The sequence below is a fragment of the Thunnus thynnus genome, chromosome 24 (genome assembly GCF_963924715.1).
Source record: "Thunnus thynnus chromosome 24, fThuThy2.1, whole genome shotgun sequence".
NCBI lineage: Eukaryota > Metazoa > Chordata > Actinopteri > Scombriformes > Scombridae > Thunnus > Thunnus thynnus.
The window spans coordinates 13,546,078-13,573,856 of NC_089540.1; the positions used below are offsets into that span (position 1 = coordinate 13,546,078).

At 40.5% G+C, this 27,779-nt stretch overlaps 1 protein-coding gene across 5 annotated transcripts; it reads right to left on the reverse strand.

The window, feature by feature from the left end:
* Nucleotides 1–235: 235 nt before the first annotated feature.
* stk11ip (serine/threonine kinase 11 interacting protein) lies at nt 236–22,920 on the reverse strand. 5 transcript variants are annotated; one of them, XM_067583668.1, is made up of 26 exons: nt 22,743–22,917; nt 22,367–22,434; nt 21,699–21,901; nt 21,214–21,288; nt 20,940–21,035; nt 20,723–20,830; nt 20,557–20,628; nt 20,290–20,419; nt 19,996–20,099; nt 19,768–19,857; nt 19,257–19,298; nt 18,895–19,062; nt 18,705–18,786; nt 18,016–18,504; nt 17,522–17,745; nt 17,115–17,225; nt 15,897–16,134; nt 14,129–14,286; nt 13,783–14,035; nt 12,184–12,293; nt 10,727–10,824; nt 9,472–9,650; nt 5,207–5,291; nt 3,938–4,020; nt 2,622–2,848; nt 236–1,584 (listed from the first exon to the last, which is right to left on the reverse strand). In XM_067583668.1, the coding sequence occupies exons 2-26, from the start codon at nt 22,431–22,433 to the stop codon at nt 1,444–1,446; spliced, it is 3,633 nt and encodes a 1,210-aa protein (XP_067439769.1). In that variant the 5' UTR covers nt 22,434; nt 22,743–22,917; the 3' UTR covers nt 236–1,443. The 5 variants fall into 5 exon arrangements, with proteins under 5 accessions (XP_067439769.1, XP_067439768.1, XP_067439767.1 ...); XM_067583667.1 differs by having other exon boundaries at nt 9,472–9,653; nt 22,743–22,916; XM_067583666.1 differs by lacking the exon at nt 236–1,584 and adding an exon at nt 1,595–2,517 and having other exon boundaries at nt 2,580–2,848.
* Between the last annotated feature and the right edge of the window lie 4,859 nt (nt 22,921–27,779).

Sequence of the window (27,779 nt, forward strand, 5' to 3'; positions counted from 1 at the left end):
TCGGATGAGTTTCTTCAAACATGTGACACTTGAAATGAGAGAAAACAGGATTTGTTTCACCCTTTCTACAGTTTTAGAGACAATACTGTCAGACTTGAGGCATGTTTCTGTTCTTTCTGGGGATTTAAAACGCTGCGGTTGTGGATATATTTAAATTGAAAAGAAAAAAAAAAAAAATCAGTATGTCTGGTTGAGTTAAGGAAAAAGAAACCACTCAAAAAATAAACACTTGAGTTAACACGTTACTTTTGTATTGAATTATACATCATACACAAACATATGTCACCTCTTTTTTTAAATTCATATAAAAATAAAGAGTTTTCTGCATCAACCCATTATGGAAAAAAAAATGCTAGTAAAGAAATAAATTAAGTTATACTGGTTTCTCTAAACTGACATTAACAGTGCTGAGTGGATTTTGATCTTTACTGCATCTGTACATGATGATAATAAAGACATCACAGTGGCTACAATTACGTTTTACCGATGAATATTAACTAAAGCATTTACTTATGATACTGAGTAATATATATGTACCACACTTATCAAATGATAACAGTTTTTTTCCTCATATTTAACTTAGAAATGAACAAAAAACAGACCCAGGTTACAAATAAACACAATCTGTTCCCAAGCTTTACTGCTACTTTTTCATCTTTGAGGAGTTTCTGCAGCTTTGCACCTCCGGGATCCTTTTTACAGTTCACATGACAAAGTGCAGAGACGCATCACAAGACCCTAATTGGGAGGAAAAGGTGCGAGGGAACCCTCGATGACAGCGTCTCGAGACTTGACCTTTCGGAGGCACCTCCGAGCCTCATGTTGAGCGCGTGATGTCACAACTCACTGCACCCTAAGATGGCGATGTCAAGCTTAACGAGGTGGGGGCGGGGGAATGGATTTACGCACACACGCACATAGAGAGCACATACATATTTTGGGCTCAGCTCCTTTTCATTACTCCCTTAAAAAGCTTCTCCTTCCTAACTTAATGCTCTTTTAGTTCCAAAACCTTAAATCTGCTCCCTCTTAGCAGGATGCTACAACGCTTTAAGAACACAATGAGATGCATTAAGGTGCATTTCAATAAGAAAACGTGGCAGCTGCAAAGGAAACAAGGCACACTCCGTTTCAGCTGTAGAAAAGTTCAGTGGGATGGTATCTAGATATGTGGTATCTTATGCAACCAGTGCTTTTATAGGCTTGTGTACCACATGAATGAGTGCAATCATTTCCAAGTACTTGGCTTAAAAAACGATGAAAGCAATGAGCGTAATGGGACCAGACTGAGTGCAGATTGTGTAGAGAGAAAATAAAGACACACTCGCTCACGCTCAGTAAACATTTCCCAGGACCAACACGCAGATCCATGCTCGCAAAACACACAGGAGCACGCATACACAGTCTGTAACTTTTTTTTTTTTTTTTTTTTGGCCTCCCCCATTATGCCTCTTTGTCTTGAAGGCTTGTGTGCAGTTTTACTCCGAACATGGCCTCCCACTGTGCTCTGACCCAGGCCAGAAGACCCTGGAGGAGCTCGCTGCTCTCCGAGCGCACACACCAGGTCTTCTCTTGTTTCACAGTCTGCGGGAAAAAAAAAAAAACACAATATTGGAAGCAGTGAAAATGAAAGCAGTTAATCAAAAGAAAATCCAACCTGACAATGCTTCATACTGCAACAGGCTGCTGCTGAATGAGGATGAGAAAAGCAGAGTTTGTATATATCAAAACTCACAAAAAATACATTTGATGTAAAAAAAAAAAAAGTCATAAAACGTATTTCTAAGTGCACATAAAACCAACAGATTCAACTCGGGATTATGGTCTGTTATTAAAACCAACTGGATTGCATTTGATTCAAGTGAAATTCCTCTTCGTAGGGTTAAATAAGCAAACTGTGATCCCGGTGAAAAGGTGACAAATTAGAGGATTCAGTTAGCTTAGCGCTGAAGTAACTGTGTGGACAAAACACAAAAACAGGGCGTAACGTATAAATAACTCTCTCTTTTGCCATTTTTGTGTTTATTTAGGAAGTAACAGCTGAGAGAAGGGCGTGATAGAACAGGGAGTGAGGGATGATGATGGGATGACGAACGTTTGAATCTACATCACAGCAAACTGAGCCTGCAGAACATCACAAAACGGACATGCAAATACTCACCTCTACTGATTGTTTTACTGAGCTACGGAGCTTCATTACTAATTCTGAGTGCTTCTTCTTGATTGCTCTCTGACTAAACAAACTTTGACTTGTTTTTGATTCTTTACGGGTCAGACATGTTGCCAAGAAAACAGCTCATAATGGATTTACCTACATGAACGGGAATGATGTTTACATTCAAATTAATCGTGTATTTCCATCGACCACCTTGCTCTGAGTTGCTACTGCTCCATTAATTATGGAGGAAAAAGCCAGTCAAGCAACAGACGGTGCCTCATGTCAAGGCATATTAATAAATACAGTCTGTTCTTGCCTTTATTGCATCTTCTGTGATTGATGATGCCGCTTTTTTCCACCTCAGCCACGCACCAAAAACACTAATGCAACATTTCAGCTCTTTTCAATGTGCACAAACAACTTTCATGCCTTTAGAAAGCTCCCTTTCTGCACACATACTAACCTCATCATAAAGCTTAATATCCATCCTGCACTCATCCGAAGGCCACAGGTGGATGGAGCTCACGCAGCTGATTGGCAGCGTTTCTAGAACAGTGAAGCCCCCGCTGCTCGGCTCTTTGTTGTCACTGACTGTCAGCTGGTTGGAGCTCTTCCTCCACTGATGATCCTCTTTGAGCAGGTAGAGAGTCTCTCTTGTTGCCAGGACTGTCAAGGGCATCCAAATGTCATCTGGGAGAAGATATGAAAATATTATTAATGGATGCGCTCAAGCTGTAACGACAATATTCCAGCTTTCTTTTGGTATTTGTGTGTACTTTTTCCACAGAAAAATCACTTAATCTGCGTCACCCAAAATAGATATTACAGCTTTCATATAAATAAAGCTGTTTTCAAGCGGAGATTTTAGCCTCTGATCTTGTATTGTTAGTAACAGTCATGGATCACTGATGTTCAAAACTTAACAAAGTGCCTTTTTTGCTACAAACTAAGATGAGTTTTGGTGTTGTATTTCATGTCAGCAAAGCTCTGACTTCAGAGGAAGGAGCGGAGGGGAAAAGGCAGATCTAGGCATGCTAAAATTATGGCACTTGAAATTCCATGGACGTGCACAGCTGTGTGGCCTGAAGCTACCTTGGCTTTCTGCTGAAGCGCAGACAGAGGCATCCTGTAGCACCGGTACACATGTACGGACCACATGCAACACAGTTAGTTGCCTGTCAGCCGGTCCAGTCAAAACAGTAGATTCTAGCCCCCCCTTTTTTTTTATAGCAAAGTATGAAAACACTGATAGTTAACAGGCGCCTCACGTCAGCCTCTCCCCACAAAAATCACATCCTCTCTTCTTCCTGCCATAATCTAGTTTTATCTTGAAGGAAATAAAAATCTCATATCTTTTTTTAGTTCTTATTTCTTACATTTATTTTCTTGGCACTTCTCTTTTATATAGGATCATAGAAATATTATTAGGGCTTTCATTGGTTTCCTTATTGCTGATTATCTAACTTATTCTGCCTTTTCATCAGAGTTTAAGCTAAATCGCTTGAATACAAATGAGAAATATCTAGTTGCATGTATACACAAGCCACATCAGTGTAAATCTGTAAAGGCAGAAGATTGGATGTGAAGTAATTAAAAAATGACGGCGCTAATCTTTGCATCTTGCGGAGCCGTTACACACGACATGATCGGACTTGACATGTAATCTTTCATGAGGAAATAAAAAAATGTAGGAGAGTATGTTGAAAGAACAGGTTTTTACATTGATCATAGATCTTAAATACTCGTGTGATTTCATAATGAAGTTACAGAACGCGTCACCTCTCAGGACGAAAGCCAGAATATAGAAGAACTGCAGCTGGCCGTCCTCCACATCTGCCTGAATGTCCTCGCACACTAGAGGCCTAATAGATCAAAAAGAAAAGAAGTGTTAACATCATAAAACATGTATATATATCTTCACACAAAAACCTCCCATCACATCTAAACTGGCTGCTGTCTTGTTAAAATATCACAGACGTTGTTTTCATAAAAGATAACAGAGTTGTTGTGGCGGTTTTGTAGCTGGCAGGTGCTGCTGTCTCAGATGGAAGCGCTTCAACATCTCGGGGTGAATTTCACAGTAACCATAAAGTAAAAAAAGGGCAAATTGATGTAATAATAGCTGACATGACTTGTCTTAGATTGCACAAACACTGGAAGTGTGTTCTGAGAGTGCGGTTAGCTGCTTCACAACACATCAAGGGGCTGCTTTGATTTGTTTTTATTTTTGATTATTGAGCTGTGGAGTCCGGTGCCAAATGACATGTTGGGAGATCTGAGGTATCGGTGAGTGTTGGTAATATGATATAGATTTATTCCATCTAGTTTACTCTTCGTGATGAAGGCAGTTCTTTGGAAAATTTTTGTTTTTCATTTTCTAATCTACACTAAAGGACGATTGCTATTCTACTTCTGATAAAACATGTTTGTCAGGTTGTCCAAACTGCTGCGAAAGGCGTGCACGGTCTGCGTAATTGAAATGTTTGATTATTCGCAACATGTTTTTTGCACATTTCGCACTTGTTTGTGAAAGATTTCGCCGTTTTTCTTGTCTGAAATAATACTGTCATGTACATAACCCAGCAAGAACCCGGAGCAAACCTACCATATTCAGTTTTGGAGAGGAAAAACACACAAATAAAGATGTCGGAAAAAACAACAGGAGGCAACAACAAACCCCACCACAGGACGAGCATGCTTCGGGATTTGTGGCACAACACATGCTACAAATTAAGATGTGGTTTACCAGCTAATTTAGTGGGGCAGTTTTACAAAATGAAGTCTAAGAAAAGCTGATTGTAATTATCTAAAGATGTGCGAGAACTGTGCAGTGTTAGAACTTCTACCACTCGAGCCCCTCTTCTACTTACACCTCTCAACCACACACAAATGAACACAACAACACTGTTTAGTTTACAACTTCTAGCATCAAATGAATCAAATTAAAGACATCTGCTATTTTCTCACTGCAACCCCCCCTTCCCACCCAGCCACCCCCCCCGGTTACTGGTTCCCCTGGAGGTGTAACAGAGGCAGTGTGGAGCATACCAGAGATGGTGCTGAGGGTTGAGTCTTGTAGTAGAGATGGAGTTTAGCTTGCTGTCTGACTTGTGAGCCATCTCACGCACGATTCCTTAAGAAATAACAACAAAAGAAAGGCGGAGAAATCAGGCGAAACAATGAAACAATTAGCTGAGATCACACGTTTGGCTTTTATACTGAATGAAACTAGTTAAAGTATGTGAAAACAGCAGGTTTCTGGGAAGTTGTGATGGGTGTTTCCTCTGTTTTCTAACATTTCACATGATATAATTTCATACTTTAATGGTCATAATAAGCAACACATTAACTAATAATGAAAATAATCATTAGCTGCAGCCTTGAATCAAAGCTTCAGTCTAAACTCTTTGATCAAAAGCGTTTTTGTGAAGTTTGTTTTCACTGTGCGCTTTCGCATCCTCCATGACGCATTTTAAGAAATATCTGACTATTGATGCAAGATTCATAAATGATTCCAAACCAAAAAGGACAAAAAAAAAAAGAGGAAAATGGACTAAGATTGTCAAAGCTTATCTGCCAAGCAAAGATGCATTTGATGACATTTTTACAAGCTAAGAATTTCTGAGATTTATTATGAAAATGATGCATCGCATTCGAGCGGAACTGTAGTTTACAGCCCTAAGCGTGTGAAACAGCTGCGAGGATCAACAGCTGTGTGTAACTGTCCAGACAGGAGATGTCAAACAAATCTCAAAGTCAATGGCAGCATCTCTCTGTCTGACTTTGGAGCTCAGATTTTGGCATCATAAAAATGTTATCAGTGAGGCAAATATGTGCAGGGGTGAAAGCGTTGGAGTGAGGGCCTAAAAAAAAAAACACACACATACACACACCTCCGACTTGAAAAGACACAGCAAAAGTAGCCTATGTCACACCCAAACATTCACGGAAAGGAGGTCTACACACAAAAGCCAAACTCAAATCTGAGACTTCTTCTTCTTTTGCTATTGTAGCCCACGTTAAGAAAGCCAAAAGGTCTCCTGTTGCAGGTGTAAGATTGCAGCTCCATAGAAATCAGTCGGGTGAGAAAACGCCGGGAACACAATGCGCCGGGGTCACGCTCGCATTCACGACTCGTAGCGTGTCATTGAGTGTGACAACAATACAGGGCAGAGAGGATATCTGCAGTGTGGCTTCACAGTCAAGTTTGAATAGGCAGGACTTCAAAAAAAAAAAAAGGATTTAAAGGGACACTGAGGGGTGGGGGGGAGGTGGAGGACAATGAAGGGTGAAAAATAAGATTATGACATGATGAAGGTGCAAGGAAGAGGAAAGAAATCACACTCCATGTATGTTTCATGAATTTGCTGGAGACTGAATATAATTCTGCTTTTATATCTCGACGTGACACGGTGTAAACGATCCTGAGATAATAACCGTGGTAGAAAACAAGAAAAGTGAAAATGCTAAGTATTCTGGTGTCCATCAAAAAGTGTTGCTGTTGGATGAAAAAGTTAACTTTCTTGCCCTGTTCTTTGTCATGTCTGATATTTCTAAATACTCTGCACGACAGCGAGGACGTCAGCTCTAATCAGGCTCAATTCTATTTTCGGTCTCGTAATTCTGTTTTCTTTCTGAATGGAGTTAAAAAAAAAAAAAAAAAACGTTGACGAAGATTGAGTTTGCCTTAAAATATTTTGGACAAAACTGACAGATGGTTCAATCGCTTTCATGAAAATATGATTTAGGGAAATTTGCATTGGATTCTAGTCAAAGTCTCACACACACACACACACACACACATGCACTGCGTTCGTCGCTGGCAGGACATTTTTCATGTGTTTGAAGGGAAACAGCGAGATTAAATAACATGTCGATGTGGACAGCTTTAACTGAGGTGCCATCCAAGATCGCAATCACGGGTAAGCAAAGGTGACATGCCGATCGTGTTACAGACTAAGTTTGCAACGGATGGGCTCTGGTTGGTGCTCTGGTCTGTGTCATTTCTGCTTCCTCCTATTTCAGTCCCAGACTCTTTGGCTGCCTCGACCACAAATACCAATGCCCCTGATTATTTTCACATGTAATCAAACACCGCACCGATGTTTGATATGTCGGATAGAGAGAGGGAGAGAAGATGTGTTTAAAGGAGTAAAGATTAGATTTTGAGCTCTAGTTTCCGAGTGACTGAGAAAACTTAGCAGCTTATGTTGCGTTTACACCCTAAATCATGTTGTGACGACTAGAACCACGCTGAAGAGATGCATCCATCACTCTAGCCAAATCTCCTCTAACACAGTTTGAGCATAACAATAAAAATCTGACAAATTTCTCCATATGAGAGAAAACATCTTGCCTCAACAAAAAGAAAAAAGAAAAAAGGAAGATTACTAACATATTCTCGACAACACTCCTTTTTTTTTGTTGTTTTCCAGAAGTGTGGTGTTATCTCTCATGTTTCAGTAAAGTTGAGTCAGACTTAGAACAAGAAGGTCTGCTGAGCTCAAGAAAAACTGTCCACGTCATGACCACGTCCTTTTCTCCCTTCTTCCAGCCAGCCAGCGAGTCCTTTCGCCATTCCAGTTGTGGTTTTGAACTTTGTCCACGTGATGGGAGCCAGCTTGGACGACAGACGGGGTTTGTTATGGTTAAGCTTTTCCGTACGTCTTTTGACAAAATATTACAACAGCTGTTTTCGGCTTAATTTGCCATAATGAAAATAAAGTTTGGCATAATGACCTCATCATTCTCTTTGTCTCTGAGTAACTAAGGGGATATGATCATCATATATGTGATGTGTAGGTAGTTTAATCACTGACAGCTACCATGAAAACATCAGATTTTTGTGCATCTTTTTTTTTTTTTTTAGGGACGCATCAGGAACTTCACAACAAACATGTTTTTCAGTGTTGTGTTGTTTGCTCTGTGTTTTTGGACCATCTCTGTGGTGTTGCTGAGAGCAATCTGGAACCGTTTTTCAGCGACGGAGAATACAACACAGTAAATGAGCTGTTTATGAATATACACAGAAAAGAAAAAGGCTCTCGGAGAGGAGAGAGGGGAAGCTGGAGAAACAGGGAGAGAAATGGAAAGAAAGAAAGAAAGTTGCTCTTTTCAGCACATTTCTTTGGGGGAAAAGAAAGATGAGGGCAGCATTTTCATAAAAGCTTTTAAATACGCTTCTTGCAACAACTTACAGAAAGACTTTTGGTGAATTCAGGTCAATTTTAAAGACTCTGGACAACTCACACTCTTGGACAATACTTCTAAATCTATAGTTTTTACTTTATTTTGATAGTTTTGGACACTTGTACCTGTTTATGCATCTTACCTGGATCATGTCTAAACTCTTTTGTAGTCTGTTTTTGTATGTTTTGATGCTGCTATGAAAGATGACATGTAAGAAACGTGATGCTGTAAGATCATGCACGAAACACAGCCACAACTGTTAAACGCTTCCATGCGCTTCCAAAAATAATTATGCTTGATGATGCTTTCGAGAGAGCGAGCCGGACAGAAATGTCATCAGACAGCAGCTGAGAGCAGAGCGTTGTGGTAAAAAAGGGGAACTGCTCTTCTGATGATCTGTTTTTGTCAGTATCTCCTACCATGTGAGCGGTAACATGAAGCACTAATTATGGGACCTTCATACGTCACAGTTTTTTCCAAAATCTGGAGTTATCCGTACTAGGACCGAGCCGCAACGCTTTTCTCGACATGCCAAGATGTTTTCCTGTTTTCTCTAAAACGTTTAAAGGGCTGGAAATAGTCAAATTCATTTTCCATATTTTTCCAGACATTCCAGGGCTGAGCCGGAGCCCCCGTCTAATAAAAGGTTTTCCTCTCAGCCTCTGGTCCTCGCTTGCAGACAAGTTGGTCTGGGCAGGATGTACTCAACCCCAATACAGAGGGGGACGGGCCAGATATTTGCTTCACATAACACACATATGGTATAGTATTAGTTTGTGAGGGGAGTAGGTTGGGTTTCTCAGTTTGTGGCACAATGCCTGTGAGAGGAACATGCTGTTCCAATACCAGCCTCAGGGATTCAACGCTACTCTAGCAGTTTTTTTTTAAAATCAAAATTAGTCCACGGTTTATTATTTTGCGGCATCTTCCCTCAAAGCGCCCTGAGGAAAGTGTTGAAACCAGTGTAACCAGTGAGTTAAGAGAAAACAGGGTCAGCGAGTTTCTTTTTCCAACTATATTCACAAAAATAAAACTTCCTTTTATGTGTTTTTCCATATATTAAAACAGAAAGCATTTTCCACTTTGCTTGTATTTGGCTGTATTTCCTTTTTTTTTTTTTTTACCTGTCAAGAGGCCAAAGAAGCGTTTGCAGCGTAAACTGTCCCTCACGAGGAGGGTGTAAGCCACGCCCCCGTCTCCAAACTCCATGTGGATGCTCTGAGAGCCCAGCCCCACCTCCAGGTAGCTCAGCTCCATGATTGGGTGGCTGTCCTTCTTCTGCAGCCAATCAGAGAGCTGACCTCTGCTGGGAGGAAACAATGCAGGGCATCAGAAACTGCAGAAAATGTATTGTCACACTGACATGGATTTAACGGTTTACTTGATCTATGACGCTTTAAGGTGTGACACTTTAAAGATGATTATGATAATAATATGCAATACCTTGCTTTAGGGGATTATGACTTTAAAAACAAATATTCAGCAACAGTTTGGTTTCTTGCACAACTTCAAGAACCAGGAAAGCCTGTTCTTATTGTTTTAAAATCGCAGTCTACTCGTTTTCTAAGAGCCATCACACCAAGTGCTCAAGACATAAGCAAAATGACTCTTATGTTGATGAGAGAAGAAGAGCTTTTCATTCATGAGACAAAAGGAGAGAAAAAAAATAAGAATAAGGGATAAAACTAACAGAGGGAGTTAAATAAACTCAGCAAACCTCAGACACTCGAGGTGAATGTGTTCTCAAGATGTGACCCAGAGGCAGGTTATGCAATATTATCCACATCCTAAACAGTGGGTGTGGAGCTGCACACCGACGTTTAAGGCACTAATTTGTAACTGCAGTCTTGCGCCCTCTTTTGAATTACTGCACCTACCAGGAGAACATATGATTAATGACATTATAATAGCTAAATGACTAAGCTTTAAAAAAACTGTTTGCCAGGAACTCTAAAACACTAAGTTTACTGAATATTGTGATTCATTTCATGTCTGTCGGCAAGAGGACTATATATCCTCTCCCTGTGGTTTTTCCCTTCTTTTTTTTCAGTGGATGTTTTCTTTATATGAATAAAAGGTGCCACATCTTGTCAAGATTGTGAGAACTTCTGAGAAACTGTTGTGATTTTGGACTATGTTAATGGATAAAACTGAAATGAAAATGTCATACTTTACTGAACTTGTTTATTTAAAACTACGCCAATTTTCCTTTTCTTCTCTTCATTGGAAAAAATATCTAATATTTCAAGAATTCAAATAAGATAACCAGAAATTTATTTGTGCTCTCTTGCAATAAAGTATTTTTTAAAAATGAAAATCATACCGGGAAAGTACTTTTTGTGTGTTGGAAAGTTTGGAAACTCTGGAAACTCTACTCACTGGGTTTCTGATGTCATTTCCAGAAAGTAGATCCGCTGGTCTGATACCACCAGCAGAGAGGGAACCTCCCACGGCTCCCCGAATCTGACGGCAGACATCTGGGGGCAAACAGAAAAAGGTATTCATGACATTAGCATGAAAATGATTGCACTCTAAAAATCATGCTCTTTTTTTTTTTAAAGCACTAAACAGTGCATCATACTGTAGAACAATAAATTAAAAACCCACACTTTCAACGACTATATTCTCAGCTGACAGCTAACAGTTTTCAGTTTTTCTCAAATCTCTTTCAAGGTTTTTAACTTGTACACTGAGGTCTTGCTTCACTTCCTCTGAAACAACACATCAAGTAAAAGCACAAGTTAAACAGCAAGCAGCCCCTGTCACTGGATAAATAAACATAACCAAGATGAATGGAGCGGGACCTCCTGTTTCCAGCTGCGGTTTGTTTGGTCCTGCTCCGCTCTTTGCTCTTCGTCCAGGTGTCTGACAGAGACGAGCGATAGCCCGCTGATCTGAAGTGCTCCCAGGATGTGCTGCATATTAAAAGAGGTCTCAGGGTCCGTTGAGTGACAGCAGGGGGGTAAGGGGGGGGATACGCGAATGTAGTCAAAGGAGCTACAGTGCAGAAGAAGAAGAAGAAGAAGAAGAGCGGGGCTAAATGGGCTCCCGGGAGATTTACTTGACTGCGTTCATCTTGGCTGACTCAGATGAAACCGCAGCTGAAGTGTTGTAGGTCTTAGTTGTCACCACCCATTAAACTGGAATTTCTTGGCCATCAGGATGATATGTTAGACGACCTTTTAAAAACCGCAATCACAAAAGCAACAATAGCAGCAACATAAAAACATTGTACTTCTAAATTTCAGTGATAATTCACAGCCTGCTGCTTAAAGAAACAGTAATACTAACATTTCCAACCTTAATATTAGAGACTTAAAGGTCATGAAAACCTATTTTGTCTATCTGCTTCTTGAGTCAAATCTAATTAAACCACACTCACACAGTCCTGATGAAGCAAATCTGCCTTTATCTCTTAGAGGAATAGATTTGGGAAATGTGCTTATTATATAAGGATATGAATGTACAGTTAACATGAAGCTGTAGCCAGTACAAGAGTGGAAACAGCTAGCCCGGCTCTGTTCAAAGGCTGAAAAAATCTCCCTCCTACCTCTAAAGCTCACTTATCAACACATTATATCTGGTCTGTTTAGTTTGCACACGAACCAAATTGTTAAAACAAGAGTCCAGGAAGTCACTGCTCGAGCTGGCCCCTACAGACATGAGCCTGTGTATTGATCTTCTCATCTCTCTCAGCAAGAAAAGCGAATTAGCATATCACCCCAAAAAATGTCAAACTATCCCTTTGGCTGGGTTGTTGCTTATTTATGTTAGAGAGATTTAAAGCCCAGATTTTCCGGGGGGCTTTAACAGAAGTGAGTCTTACTGTTACCGACCTTAAGAAAAGAATGAACCTCCTCTTCCTCTTCGAAGACCTCCACATCCAGGAACAGCTTCAGGCGATGATCCACCGCCTCATAGTCTTCAGACAGCAGGTCCAAATCATCTAAAGACACATCAAGAGTAGCTCTGCCTTAAAATTATAAAACCAAACCAAAAAGTTTGAGAACAGTCGCCAGTTAAAGCAGCAATACTTGCATTTTTAGCACATATGAGAACTATCTTCATGAATTAGGGCTAAAATATGATTTTTGGATACTTTTTTTATACCCTTAAATGATAATTTACATTTATGGTTAAGCCAGAGTTTCCTGGTAGCAATATGAAGACTTATATATTTCCTGGATTTTTTGAAACCTCATCCAGATTTTTACTGCGGCAGACTGCAGTATTAGCCAACCGCCCTCATGCAGAAAGGCATTTAAGAGCAATAAATCCAGCAATGAACACAAATAGAGGTTATTTGAACGCTGATGAATGGTTACAGCTAATCAAAAATGACAGGGCACAGACCAGAAGAGGCCAAAACAAACTCAGCATCTTTCATTTTGAAGAGAGCGCAAACAAAGATCAGATTAGAAGGTCCTTTGAACCTTGAGGCAGAGTTCTTTCTCAAAGGGTGAAAGGTGTATGAACACACAAACACACACACACAGAGACGCACACTCAGGTTGGTTGCAGACAAAGCACTCCTTCAGAAAAAGAAGAAAGTTTTGCAGGCTGCTCCACAACAATGGGTGCACTGTATCACTAAAAACAGACACTATATTCAGTGTAAGTAAGTCTTTGAGGATGAGGATGAGGATGAGCTGTCTCCAGTGTGAGACTGTGGTTTCAGAAGGACAGATTACACGGTACTGGCGCTGCAGCTACAGTAAGACGAAAAAAAAAAAAAAAGAAAAAGATACAGAAAGCTGTTATTACGCCTCAGCCCTCCCTCTTAGGCTTTCATTCCTCTCCCATCACTTCCAGTAATGACTCCAATCTGTCTTGTTGCACAGTCACCATGTGGTTCATCTAAAAATGGCAGACAGATGTGGGGAAATCGGATGCTGTCACAGAGATACACCACATCCACGGAATCTAAATACTTCCCATCTCCGCTCACTTTCAATTAAGACAGAAATCTATCCTCTGGAAAAACAATGAAGCTGATGCAAACAGTTTATACCGCATGCCACAGTTGATGTGTTTTACAATGACCATGTGAAATGTAGAATTTGATTTATAAGTAATAAAACACCATTTGTATTTTACTGCCGTTCGGGCTGTCCTCCAATAAACAGTGCCTGCCACCACTGCATTGTTATTATGGATGTAAAAAGTGTGCGGCTGAAACGATTAAACTATTAATCAAATCCATAAGCTTTCATTTGGTTTTTATCGAGCTAAAATGACAAACATTTGTTGGTTTCAGCTTTGTAAATGTGAGGTTTTGCTGCTTTTCTGTGTTTTATATCATTGTATATTAAATATCTTTGGGTTTTGGATTGTTGGAGACCACTTTGGAGTCATCATTTTGGGATCTGAAAAACAGTTTTGAGCATTTTTTCACTATTTTCTGTCGTTTTTTCACACAGGTAAAAAATACCCACCATTCGGGGTAGCTCTTTCTGTAGGTTGGGATTGGACTCCAGGTGGTGTAGCATCGAGAGCGGTGTAGCGGTAACTCCCGGCCAGATCCTCTTTACTTTGGCACTCTGTGTTGTAGGAGAGACTGCAGGTATCACTCTGACCTTCCCCGATGAAGAAGGAGCTTCCCTGAGCCGTGACAAAAGTGGGATCTTCTGTGGTGACGGCAGCTTCAGGAATGGGACTGCTGCTAATACTGGCATCTGTGTAATCCTCCTGTTATGACACAGAGAAAAAAAAATTAAACTCTGGGAGAGAGTGAAAGGAAAAACAGACAGAAGGAGAAGATGTTATACTGATCAGAGACACCTTATTGGCACTGTGAGTGCTCTGAGTTATATCGAGATGGTCGTCCTCGCTGTCTGGCTTTGATGGACGGCGGATCGGTGTGCTGCAGTATGGAGTTGATTGGCCAGCCAGCTGGACCACATGGTCGCTACCGCACTCCGGACAAATGTTGGTGTTTCCTGGAAAAAACAAACCAAATATATGAGCAGGAATTTAATTTCCAGAAAGCAATAAGTGCTGCAGAGAACACTTGTAAATCTTTGATAGGGAATAAGAAGTGCTCCCCCTCATGGCCACTCCAAGTTACTGCAGTTAAACCTGTAGTTGTGTGGCAGCTCTTACTGTTTTAGATTGAGATATATAGTTATATTCATCATTTAAAGTTTTGTTATGAAGCTGACAGTTTCTTACATGTGGGGAGGTAATATTTGATTATAAAAAAATGGAAAAAATAAAATGTTATTACTACATATCTGAGGCTTTATCATCTGTTACATCTACTCAGGAACAAGGGGACAGTTTAATGGCTCTGACAACCTATAATTCAAGCAAATTTATAGAAAACACGCGCGCTGTCATTCCTAACAAGTTTCATATGAGGATGACACTTTTTTTTTTTTTTTCCTTTCTGCAGGCTATGTATTTCTGTAACCCACAAGCAAACAATGGTCTAAGTTCAGACACGTGCGAACGAAAAAGGTATTTATTGCCTGAAATTTCAGCATAGCTGCAGACTAAGCACACTAACAAAAGACTGCGGTTCCAAGAAATCCCCAAAACATCTGTCCAACAAAGCCTGCACACTGTCTGTGCGTGCTGGTGCAGGTCTTAATGTCAGGTTAGGTTGAATGACTGAGAGGAGGCTGCCAGAGCGAAGTGTATTATCAGTTTTGTGCTGATTGTAGAGGTGGGAACTCAGCAGAACAGGCCGCTTGGCAATAAAAGAGAAGAGATAACGCCTGGAACACTTCACAGGAGCCCTTCTGAAACCAGGAGTTTGTTTTGGGAAAATACGCAGCGCTGTGCAGACTACCAATGGGAGCCTGATAGTTAAGCAGCAGTCGGAAAGACGTCAAATGATAGGTGATAGGTGCCAGGTGTAAAATTTGTGTGACCTTGTCTTGTGTCTTTTCTATCTCATCTTCACTCAACAACAACAACAACACAACCAGCTGACATTGAGTCAAAAAAAAAAAAAAAAGGGGAAAAGTGCTGATTTGGAGTAAAAGCCTCATTTTTTAAAAAGGGTGGTCGAGTGTATGTGAGGTTGAGCGTGACTCATCCGAGACTGGGCGTGAGTCAGTATGAAGCATGAATCAGACAAAAGCTTTTCAGAGTAAAGGCTGCGGTTTTCGCGTGGGTTTCTTTGACATCTCGGGATGACAGACTGAGATTACAACTAAAGCCAAACATCACGTTCCTGGGGCCTTGGTATTTTTTTAAGGGATATTCATACTGTTTGTGGGCACTGTATGATTCAGTTTCACCTCTCTGAACTTATTTTATTCTATTTAAAGATGCCCTTTAAAATCTGGTCAATGATAATAGATTACTGGAAGTCTATGACAGTTTTAACACCTTAATCCTCTTTTCTTGCATCACCTGCTTTGTTTTAAACTTGATGTACCTGTTTGTACCTCTATGCATGTACACCTTGTAAATATAATTTATATTTTTCAGGTGCTTTTGTCCCTGACAAACGAACTAATAATATGAAAAATATCCCATAAGCTTCTTTATGTTTCTGTCAAAGTGTTTCTTGAAGGCGACTGTTCACTTTCCCTCTCACCTTTGCTGTTGTCATCGCGCTCCGTTGACTCCTCCTCATCCCGCTCTTCCCCACTCTCTGGTAGAATCGCAGCCCCTCTACTCCTCATTCTCCCTCCCGCCTCCTCTTCGCTCCTTCCTCCCTGAGCGGTGAACTCTGACCTGCAGCGAAGGCACTGCAGACGAACACAGCTGGGGCGGAGTTCGGAGTCTCGACGCCGGTTTTCCTCCGCCACATGAGATAGCACGTCGGTCAGAGCCTAGTCATAAAAAACAGTGAGGTTTTTACATATTAGTTTAAGAATGTGCTCGCTCACACAGAAATTTAATTCAATAAAGCGGAGCAAGCAATAGTTGTTTGTGCAGAAATCAAGCTTGTAAGCTGAGAAAAGTTGACTTTTTGTAGCAGTCGACGGCTCATCAGATACGCAAGCTTTCACCTTTTCCCTAGAAGAAAAACACTTCTGTCTGGAAAAAAACAAAATGCTCAGAAAGCTATTTGTGTGTTTGCAGCTGCAAACCAGAAACTGTAGGAGCTAGATCAAGCTTCTAAAAAGAGCCAAAAACCATAAGAGTTTAAGGATAATTTCACAGGATGTATCATTGTTAATGTCTGAGTGTTCCAGTAAAAACAAGAACAATGCACGTCTGGTTCAAGATTTTATACTTTTCACTTCAGGTATGTGTGTGTTGTCCGTGACAAATCTGGAGAAGAATCTAACACATTAGAAATGGTAGTGTCTTTCTGTGTTGCATTAACACTATAACTGGCACGGATTTGCTGTTGCACAATGTGAGAAAAAAACCAAAATCATAACAAGACAGTAAACATAGTACAGAGTGTACTGCTGGATGTTGACGTCAAAATTTGAAAACAAAAAAGGTAACAGGGTTTGTGGTAGAGGGCAGCCTGTGAGCGTGATGAGACTTGTACAGCTTGTCCAAGATGCCAGTGGGTGAGTGTGGGTGTTCTCTTTTGTGTGGATATGTGTTGCATCGCATGCCGTACATATCGAGCATGTAGGCACGGATATAAATGTTTTTTTGCGAGTGTGTGACCTTTGTAAGCTCGTGTCATCTTACGGGATGAAATTTTTCCAAAAAACTTCCCTGCCAACAGGGTTTTGAAATGACAGAGGATGACTAAGGCCCCCATGGGGATTTTATTGTTTGTGTGGGTGTGTGGGTGTGTGAATGTAAGTGCATTTGAAGGTTTTGGGGTAAATTATGTGTCATTAACCTGAAGTGCCTGCTGCGGGTCATCATCCAGCAGGACGTAACGCCTCCTCCTCTTCTCCCTGCTGATGTAGTCGAACTGAAGCTCCACAGCTGGAAACATCTCTTCTGTTTCCTGAGACAAAGAAAAGAAAGAAATTGGTCATTGGTCAACTCCTTGAAATGATGTTTTTTTCCTCATGCATTTGTTTTCGAGCTGGGCAATACTATTAAAATCAATTACGCAACATCTGTGAGAATGTTGTTTTGATATTGATATATATCCAAATATGACAAATAAAGACAAAATCACCCATAAACTCAAACTATATTTCATGCAATGAACTGTGTTTCACTGTGTTTTTTATTTTTTTTAGTTAAGTACTGCAAAATCTTGTGTTTCTTCTCAATAAACAGTTTATAAGTCTTCACCCCTTGGGTCCAGGCGGCCTCTGTGGTCTCCACCCCGGCTAGGCTGTCCAGCTCTAGTCTGCATCTCTCCTGGCCGCTCTGCATGTCCACTTCCAGCAAGAGGCCCTGTTTGACACGCAGAAACACCTCCCTCCTCTTTTTCTTCTTCATCTCAGCCTGGCCTTCGTCGTCTTCCTCTTCTTTGTCGGATAAGACTCCAACAAGCAGGGGGAGACACAGGTCGACTATGAAAACAAGTCGACAGAGAGAAAAAAAAAACACCTCAAAAACATTTTCACAGTGATTCAGAGGTGCTGCGAGATCTATTGTAATGAAGAACATACTGTGTTCAAGCACCAGTTAGTCAAACACTTTAGGGAACAAAGATTCAGTACTAGTCATTGTTTTTCTGCTAACATCTGTCTGTTCTGTTCTGATTCTTCATATACAAATATTTGAGACGTAAAACTAATACCAAACTTCAAATGACAGATCCATAGAGTTTCCTTAACTACCTCCCAGATCCTCCTCCTCTTCTTCCTCCTTGGTGTCTCCGCTCTCTGCTCTAGCCGACATCTGAGACTCTAGACTGGGTCCAGGTGAGCTGACCGCTCCTTGGCTCATCACCTGACCGTCCACCGTGCTCTCCTCTAAGGTGGACTGTAAGCGCCACTTTAGAGTGGACTCTGTTTCTTGTTCTGCATCCACGCTGTCTGTCTCCATCCTTGGCTCTGAGGAGAGAAGCGGTGAAGGGAGAACTTCCAGCGTGTCCACGGGTGGTGGACACGGCTGGTGCTCGGCGATGGTGGATGGACATGTGGTGGCGTTGAGGCCGTTGGAGAGGGTTTGTTGTTGAGGAGCTGGCTGGTCGGTGCTGACAGCTGTGGTGATGGTAGAGGGGGACGCTCTATCTAGATGGTGTTGGAACCGCAGCCAATCCTCACCAAGCTGCTCTCTGAAGCTGGACATGCGTTCAATCTCCTCTTGGTGAGGAAGGACAATACCTAGTGGACGAACAACACAAGCTTTTCAATCTTTATGTAACTGCTGAATAAGCTTTAATCTTGGCAAAGCAACTAGTAGTTAAAACAAGTGGAAAACTTGGAGGAAACAATAAAGATCAGGGAGAAACTGAGGTAAATTTAGATACTTGGCATGATATTACAGTAAGAATCTATGGGACAGACATGCTTTAATAACCAACCCTGTGAGGAGGACACTCGTCTGGGCTCATAATCTGTATCACTGGGCTCAGAGATGCTGGCCCGCCGCACTTTCACCTTACTCTGAAACACAGAAAAGAAAAATATGCCACAGAATTCAGTTTGAAACTATCCTATACAGATATTACAATAGATACCCATTTTAATACACATTAGGAGTTGGTCTCTTACCCTGGATTTCTTCTTGCGAATGTGTGAGACTCCCACTTCTCCAACCGACATACTGTCACTCAGCTCTCCGGCCCCACTGGACGCCTCCTGGTTACTCCGTTCTGGTGGCAGGGCAACTGGAGCAGAAGTCTGCACCTGGACAATCAGCTGTCCTGGTTTTGGCAAAACCTGCAGAGAAACAGAGAAAATATGATAAATAAGTATCATCACTGTAATATCTTTCTGCAACATACTGTACACGTATATATAAAATTGTAAATTATACCTTAACATAATGCAAATGAACATCATTGGCTCATACAATTTACCCTGTATCAATACACTATGGTGGGAATAATCATGTGATTGGCTGAGAAACTTACTGATAACTCAGATGAGGACAGCTCAGTGCCATCAAGTTTGAGCTGGTGAGAAACAAACAACAAAACAACTTTGAGTTCAGTGAAAAACATCCATATTTTTCTTCATCTGTTTTCCAGCAGTTGCCGCTCAGGCGACCATCTCCGTCACCCTCTAATCTAATTTCTGTAAAGGTGATAAATTTTACAGATGTACCAGTCATAGGAGCAGCATCTTTGATTAAGATTATCCCAGTAATGTGACAACTATTGGCTAAAAGCAAGCAAATCAGAAGACCACCAATCAGAGGAAGCCCACTGTTTTGGAGCAGTACTATAAATGTAAAGAGGCTGTGCTTTCAGATAACTCAAGACATGCAATTCCTTTGTCGAACTACTACGCTACATTTTGTTTTACTACCTTTTTTATAGATTACAACTGCCAACAAACCTTTTGTTTCCTTATTACAGCATTTTTTTAACTAAAAATATATCACATGCTGCATTTATATCTATTTTTACTGCAATTATTCACCCTGAGGTTGACAGCCTTTGGGGAGAGATGGCGGACGGTACAAGTGCGGTGGGTCTTCTGGAAGTACAGTGGGTTTCCCTCCAGGTTCAGCTACAAGACAGAACATTACATTTTAGAGTAGATATAGCATTGATCTCACATACTCTATGTTAAGCAATACCTGAAGACAAAAAAATCTGTCCGCTGAATGACCTTCTGGAGCTTTTGTGGGTAAGTGTGTGTCCTTACTGTGTTGAGACAATGCAGCAGGGAGAGAGGCGCCAACTGGGAATGCTCCAACAGAAGATTATAGGCCAGGTCTATGTGCTGGAGTGAGGACAACTGTTCCACTCCTGCTCAACCAGAGAGCACAGCGATGAAGGAAAACACAGACACAGTATCAAAAATGTGAAAAAAAACATATGTGCACACACAAACATGCACATGGAGTAACAAAAAATAATGTGTAACAAGTGCAATATGGGATCTGGGAAAGAGTATTCATAAGAGTAATGAATATGTGTCTTTGTCAGTCTTCCTTACCATTTATAGTCTCTAGTTCATTGTTCCTGAGGATGAGTGTGAGGAGTTTGGCCCTGGCACTCAGGCCCAGCGTTGGCACCCTCTGCAGGCAGTTGTAGCCCAGATTTAAGTGTTCCAGTTCACTCAGGGGCTGAAGGAAAGTAATGAGGTAATAAGTGAAATAAAGAAAAGCAGAACAAGGGTTTGACACAAACAGAAACAGAGGAAAATGTATCATATAAATAAAGTTTAATTACCATATTAAAAGAACACTGGTGTCTATCCTACCTTTAGAAATTCAGCACACTCCTGAATCTTGTTATGGCTTAAATCCAAAAACTTCAGGACATTCAGTAAACTCTATGAGAGAGAGAGAGAGTGCAGTCTGCTCAGGACAGCTGAAACATCACCTAATAAGTCAGTGTTGATGCATCTGTGAATATTTATGTCTCACTAGTGACTGGTCAAGGCAGACGATGGAGTTGTAGCTGAAGTTGAGGGTGTGCAGTTCCAGCCAAGGCAGTGCAGAGCTGAGGTCACCGCCACACAGGGAAAGCAGCTCCTACAAAACAACAAACAAGACACACACATATTACTTAGCCACTGACTTTCTCTCATAGCCAGACATGCCATACATACAGTCTCAGACAAAAGTAATGCAGTGAGAGTACCTCCAGGGAGCTGAGGCTCTTTGAGCAGGTGAAGACCTCCAACTGGGAGTAAACTCCTCTAAGTCCCTCTAGACAGTGTGGGGGGATACGCTTCAGCTATTGAGGAAAAGAGGTAAACATCATGTGAGTAGAAAGCACTAACCCTAAATGTGTTTTTGGAACAGACAGAAAAAGGTTTAATGACAGAAATTGGCATTGAGAGAAAGAAGAAGGGATGAAACAGAAGAGATAGAAGAATCAACAAAGGACTGAATGTAGTCAAGTCATACTGTACCTCTAAACACTTCAGAGACTTGAAAGGGAAGATTTTCAGCACAGACTGAAGTCTCACCCCGGGCGGGTTGATGAGCTGCATTTAAACATTAAGACAAACAATATGACAGAAATAAGATAAATATGTCAGAAATTATCTTCAGTGGTTTCATCTGCAAACAAATACACACTTGCGCTAAGGCAACAACTCAGAGAATGTCCATAAAATAACCATAAAATTTCAATCATGAGTCATGATAGAGATTATTTCTTATCAGAAAACAACCAATCACACAGACTGAAGTAACACAAACATTGGCAACACACAGCGAGCAATAAAAAATAAAATCACAGAAATATTGCACCAATAAAAAAACAAAACAGAGACCATTTAAAATGTTTTGATGAGGCCATTTCCCCATAAACTGACATAGATTTGGGATATTTTTCTTATAAAAAATAGACCTCATATAGAACAGTAGACCCAGTTTTGGGCTCCTAGCCCACCTTGAGGGAGATGGTTTTCTGTAGGACATCGAACAGGAACTGTAGCTGCAGCAGGGAGGCGGTGTCGGCAGGGTGGGAGGGCAGAGCCAGGAAGCCGTGCTGCTGGCTCCTGGACAACAAATACTGTTCAAACAGCCTGTTAAGCTGCTGCAAGCTGGCTGCAGGCAGGGTCAGCGTGCTGCTGCCATCCAGCACCAAGTCGCCTGGAGGGCAGAAAAGACAACTGGGCTTAGACATTTAGCAGGCAATTTTTATCCACAATAATTTATAATGATTAGTAGAAAAGCAGAATAAGTTAAAACACAGAATTATATTTTAAAAGACAATTTATGGGTGAGAAAAAGGGGCGACATCAGGAAAACATAAAAAAATCAAAACAAAATAAATAGATACAACAAAATAACCTGGTGTATTGAAAAAAACTAATCAGAGCTCTCAGATGACAATTACATTCCCACCAAGCAAATCTGGATAGTTTATGGCTCACATTGTCTCATTATGATCCTGACTGAGTGAGGGAATAAACCCACTGGCACAAAACATCCTGCTGAGAAGTGTGGGGATGATGTTGTAGCCCCGATTTTCTACGTACATGCACTTCGACCCGGACAGATTGGTAATTTAACTACACTTGGATTGAAGACAGTGTGTATCAGCTGTAACTTTACCATCATTTCGGAGGAGTGTGGCCAAGCTGTGTACAAGGGAGGACTGGCCACTGGGAGATACAGCCATCCTGTGACGATTTACACAAGATTACACAATGTTAGTACAGCAATATGTCAACAAAAAATAAAATAAACTGTTCTCCTTAAGCAGCTGCAGCACCGTCTCTGTGAGAGGACAAGTTGCTGAAGTAAAAGTACTCTTCACTTACTTACAACCCTACTGCTTTCCTAGCATTTTTTAGCGTGTTATTGTAACTGTCAATTCATTTAAACAAAGCTAGCTGAAATTAGCATTAACTCCATTGCAGCTAACGTTAGTCAGCTAATGCAAACTAAGCTAACCTTTCCTGTTAGCTAAGCCAAAACGACAACATACCTGCGCAGTGACAGCCAAAAAAATTAACGTCTAACATGAATTTTGTGCTTGGAAAAGCCAGTAATAAAAAGTCTATATTTATTGATGAACAGGAACGATGTTTCACCTAGTAATTTGCTGGTAATGTTGACATTTTTTGCATCACATGACGAGCAATTGCCTAAAGCCTCTACGGTGGCCGCGGTAGACCAAAATGGATAGTCACAGCTGTCAAAGAAAGGCAAAAATGCCGGAAAAATAAACAGTTTCATAATGACAATGTAGCCGACCATTACAGCTTCCTCCTTGTCCTCTGCTTGACAAATATAAAGAGTAAAAACTAGTCTACTAAAACTCACTTATGAGTTTCTTTTGACGCCACAAAACTACTTGAAAGGTCTTGCTAGAACATTTATTGCTGCAGCGTATATTCAGTTTAAATAACATTCAGTTTAAGCACATTTTTTACCATGAAATGACAAAACATAATGATATCTGTGCTCCTTTGTCATTACAGGATTTGACCACTGGGTGGCGCCCTAAAGCAAGGAACCCAGACATACACATGACAGCATGAGAGCAATTAAAAATGTCAAATTTGACCCTTAACACAACTAGAAAAGGCACTTAATGCATCAGAACATTCATGACTCAGAAAAGTGAGCAGCTGCACCATGCAATAGAGGTTTACATAACTTACATAACATTATATAGGCTAGTTCTTTATGCAGTCTGGAGCAAACATTATGTCTACAGTATGGTTTAACACTAAAGCCAGACACAGCATTACAAATCTTGAATTTATGGACTCAGTAAAGGTCAATACTAGACCTTTTGTGCTTCCAACCAAGCTTTTAAGAATCCAAGCAGTAAGGCATAGGCTTCATAGGTTTTAATAAATGCCAGCTGTCAAATTTACCAACCTGAGACTTGCACCACATCTGTCTCCTGGCAGATGTTGGTCAAACCGTATCCGAGTCATGACACCAATAAAAAACAGAGCTGAATAGCTGGTTGGCCATGGAGTGTGAGTGTTATTGATGCTTACATTACACGGCTGCAGAGAGTGCACTGGTTTCTCAATATAGCAGATTAACCCAAATCTGATTTTGATTTGTGCTGCACTTACACACATAACATAACCATCATGCAAAATGGCCCACAAGCCAAGCCATGTTAATTTGATGTTGTGGCAAACAGGTTAGCAACAGTAGAGAGAGGATTGTTAGGCAATGCCATGCAAGGTACATCTATTAAATGTTATTGCTATATAGTGATGATCTCAACTTTGTTACAGGAAAAACAGTAATGACAGCGTCTAGTGTAATGCTGACACCAGCATATTACGAGTTTGAGAGCCTCAACTTCTGAACTCCAAAACTGTAAACCCACACATTAAGTCGACACATTAGAGAGAACAGTTTTCAGCAGGTCTTTATTTTGTTTCATTGGAGAACACATAACACTGTGGCTCCATAACAGATACTTGACAAAGATTTGCATGAGCAAATAAAGAAAGAACTTTCCTAATTTGCACATGCATCACTTGTTGCTAGGCAGCAAACAAACACACTCACACTTGGGAACACACAAAAACACACGCACACACATAAGCATTTTTCCATTCGGGACTTGTGATGCGAACATTTCCATGTAAGGATTTATGTACTGTAATTTGGTAAACATTTCCATTCAGTGAGATGTTGCACATTGTACCAGCTAAAAAGAGTCTCATGAAAAAGCTAGTTTTCTTATTCGTAGGAGCTCTTGCTCAAGTAGTATTACATTCAAATAAAAAACCTTTAAAGTTATTGACAGCATATCTATGACATAATATCTAACACTGCTGCCATTACATGCTCAAGTTCCTCAAAAAATCTGTTAGCTTTGGAGCATGTATGCCAATGTACAGCATTTTAGTTCAGGAAATAAACCTATAATCCAGCTGTTTAGCTGCTGTAAATGTGACCCGTATAACTTAATTTCATACAGCTCCACTAATCAGATGATGAATTACTTTTCCAACCCTCTTACTCATTGCATCTACTTATCCAATCAGTAGTCCAAGCACATGGAGTCTTAATTAGGTATAATGAAAGCCAAACACTAAACAGTGCACTCATTCATTATCAAAGTCTGAAAAATGAACACAAGGATGTCTTTAGGGAGCCTACTCTGAGGTCATTCTCCAATCTGTTTCACTTGATAAGAACCCAGAATACGGCCAAAATTAACCCTCATCCTACCAACATATTAAACATACAAGGTCCCAATAAATAGTTCCATCTATTAAAACTGCATAGGCGGAAATGAGTGCTTTTGACTGCTTTTGAATACATTAGTATGTTTTAAAAAGCACTAATTAAAAAAGAAACAGAAAACAATGATATGCAGCCATTAGAAACAAACTGATTGACAAATTGAAGCACATGTGATATTTGACAAAAAGTATACCTCTGGGGTCTGCGGGTACCCGAGTCAGTAGGATTAAAGTAATCTTATACTTTGTTTTGTTTGCTTTATGATTTTAGATTTAGAGGCAGCTGTGAAAACACTGGCTCATGTCTTATAGGTGTGTTTTAAGGACACTACAGTCTTCTTTTAACTTTCCTGACTGTCAAAATGGTCGCTGCCATTGTTGCAGCCGTTTCCCAGTGGGCCTGCTGTGAGGCTTAGCAGCACAAAATTAGACTGGATGAAGTGTACCGCAGCCTCACAAATATTAATTAACATAGTTAGTGGTTTATGTCACCACCGGATCGATTAGGATTCAAATATTTGGACTGTTCTGAGAGGCTATTTTGGACTGAACCTTTCACGGCAAGGGCAAGTGAAATCCAGTAATGTGTTTCCATTTAGATATATAGGTGTTTTTTTTATAGTGATTTATAGTCATTCAGTTAGTGTTAGCAATGGTTTACCTCTCACTCAACACGCTATAAAAAAAAGGATAATCAGCATCAGAAGCATGTGTGAATTAGATGCATATTTACGTAAACAGTAACATCTGTTTAGCTTTTATAGGCAGCATATGAACAATTAAGATTTGGTTTATAACACACTATAATGTTGTTGAAAGCAGATTTAGGTTAAGTTTTTAGTTTTTAAATAATATAACTAGCAGTAATTATATATAATGACGTGCTGTCGTGAGTTTTGAGCACATCTAACAGTTTCAGATCCACTTGTGATTAATTTACATGAATGTAAACGATTAATAAATGCTTTATAAAAGCTTTGTTCATGTGTGTATTATAATATAATCATGTATAATTGCACTGTTTATACACACTTCATAGGAGGAGTTCATGAATACATTAATAAACACTTTAAAAATGCCTTTATATTTGATTGCAGCTACATTATAGTATGTTATGAACCTTTATTTAAGTGCTCATATTCTGCTTATAAACGCTAATATAGAGGTTAGAATAAAGTGTTTCCTATAGAGGTATAAAAGTGATGGTTTAGTGAGGTTATGATTAAAAGATTGTGCTGAATTTTGGGGACTTACTGTACTGTAATTAAGGAGATGACCTCTCGCATACAAAACTCTCTCTGTATACTCACTGAGGCACATGCGCTGTATGTGTCCTCAGTCCATCAGTGATCCCATACCTTCCTCTATCAATGTAGAGTTTATCCAGAGTTTGTATTTACTTTACAATTCCATGGGGAGGAATTTAAGTAACTGACCTTGGTGGGGATTACTTTGCACACATGGGCAGATACTGCGGCCTGTTAGGCCTATTAGCTAGTGGCCATCCCAGACACAGATCCTCGCCCCCAGGCTCATATTTATAAAATGCCGGGCCTTCTCCCCTGCTGCTTTTCCATCCACGGTTTCATAAAATGACATATGAGGTTCTATGTGCAAACAGCCCTCTGGGCATCCTCCTGACTCACACCCCTGAGATACAAGACAGCTTCAAATGTGCCCTTTCTCCCTCCCTCCACCCCCAAGGTGAGCTAGGATGCCTATCGTGAATGGGGCCAAATAGTATTAAATCAGGGGGCACCCACAAAACAAAATAATCTGCATTTATATCTACAGAGTAAGGTTACACATGCCACTTCTATTTCTGGGCCCTTGGATAAACACCGATTAGTCCACCGCACTGGACGGGGTTAATAGGAGCTTGTTCGGTGGGCAAGCACGACACCTCAAGGCTTGGCCTCACCGATCGATAGGAAACATTGCTGTGTGCGTTTACAGTAGCATTACTGTACACAGGCATATAAGATGGTAGCAGCTGGCGACTTTTAATTGAGTGTCAATGGACATGTCAGCCACAGTGGGGAGGTCTTTCCATGTAAGGAATGCTCTGCACATAGTCCTTTTGTTTGTTTGTTTATTTATTTAGGCATTCTGGGAGTTGGGGCAGGCAGTGCTGATTGAAACAAACAGGCCACAGTATGTATAGTAATGCAGTCTCTTCAAGCAAGGGCATTACAATTCACTGCCCTGTTTTTGAGCATAAGTTCAAGTTTCACATCGACTTCTCTTTTTTTTGTTGATAAAATTCTTAATTAATTTATAACCGCCCTTAGGAAGTTCTTTTCCCCCCATGATGTTGCCACAAATGGGTCAAGGGTCAGCTAGAGAGCAGGAGTGCAGATCACATATTATAGAGGGAAATGAAAAAAGCAACAGTGACGCTTTAATTTCCCCCTTTTGGAATCAGCACAATGTACCATATCTTATGATGAATATGTTGTTGTTGTTGTTGTCTGCGGTGTTTTATCTTTAAATAAACACCACATAAAAGGAGCCTGGTCTGAAATTTTGACCATTCTTGGATACATGTTGTGATTTTCCTCATGTTACAGATATCTCTAAGAATGGTCATCTGACACAATTTGATTTGTGGAGAGTGGAGGATATATATTCTTTTTTTCCCCTCTTTCTCCTAGGACAGCTGCACAAAGTGGACTATTAACAGTCCATCATAGAGGGGCTGGTAATGTTATCCAATCAAGCAGCAGTATTTTCAGACCTTCAAATGCATGCAGTTTTAACTAATTCAGCTCAACTTTTAGACTCATTCTGGACCATAT

What these genes read in the sequence shown, in the direction of transcription:
- stk11ip (XM_067583665.1), bottom strand. Translation starts at nt 22,433, where the DNA reads ATGGCTGTATCTCCCAGTGGCCAGTCCTCCCTTGTACACAGCTTGGCC. An exon ending in AGAGCCTCAGCTCCCTGGAG is followed by an intron (nt 20,831 to 20,939) that starts GTACTCTCACTG and finishes GTTGTTTTGTAG; the next exon opens with GAGCTGCTTTCCCTGTGTGG. An exon ending in AGAGGAGGAGGATCTGGGAG is followed by an intron (nt 17,746 to 18,015) that starts GTAGTTAAGGAA and finishes TTGTTTTCATAG; the next exon opens with TCGACCTGTGTCTCCCCCTG.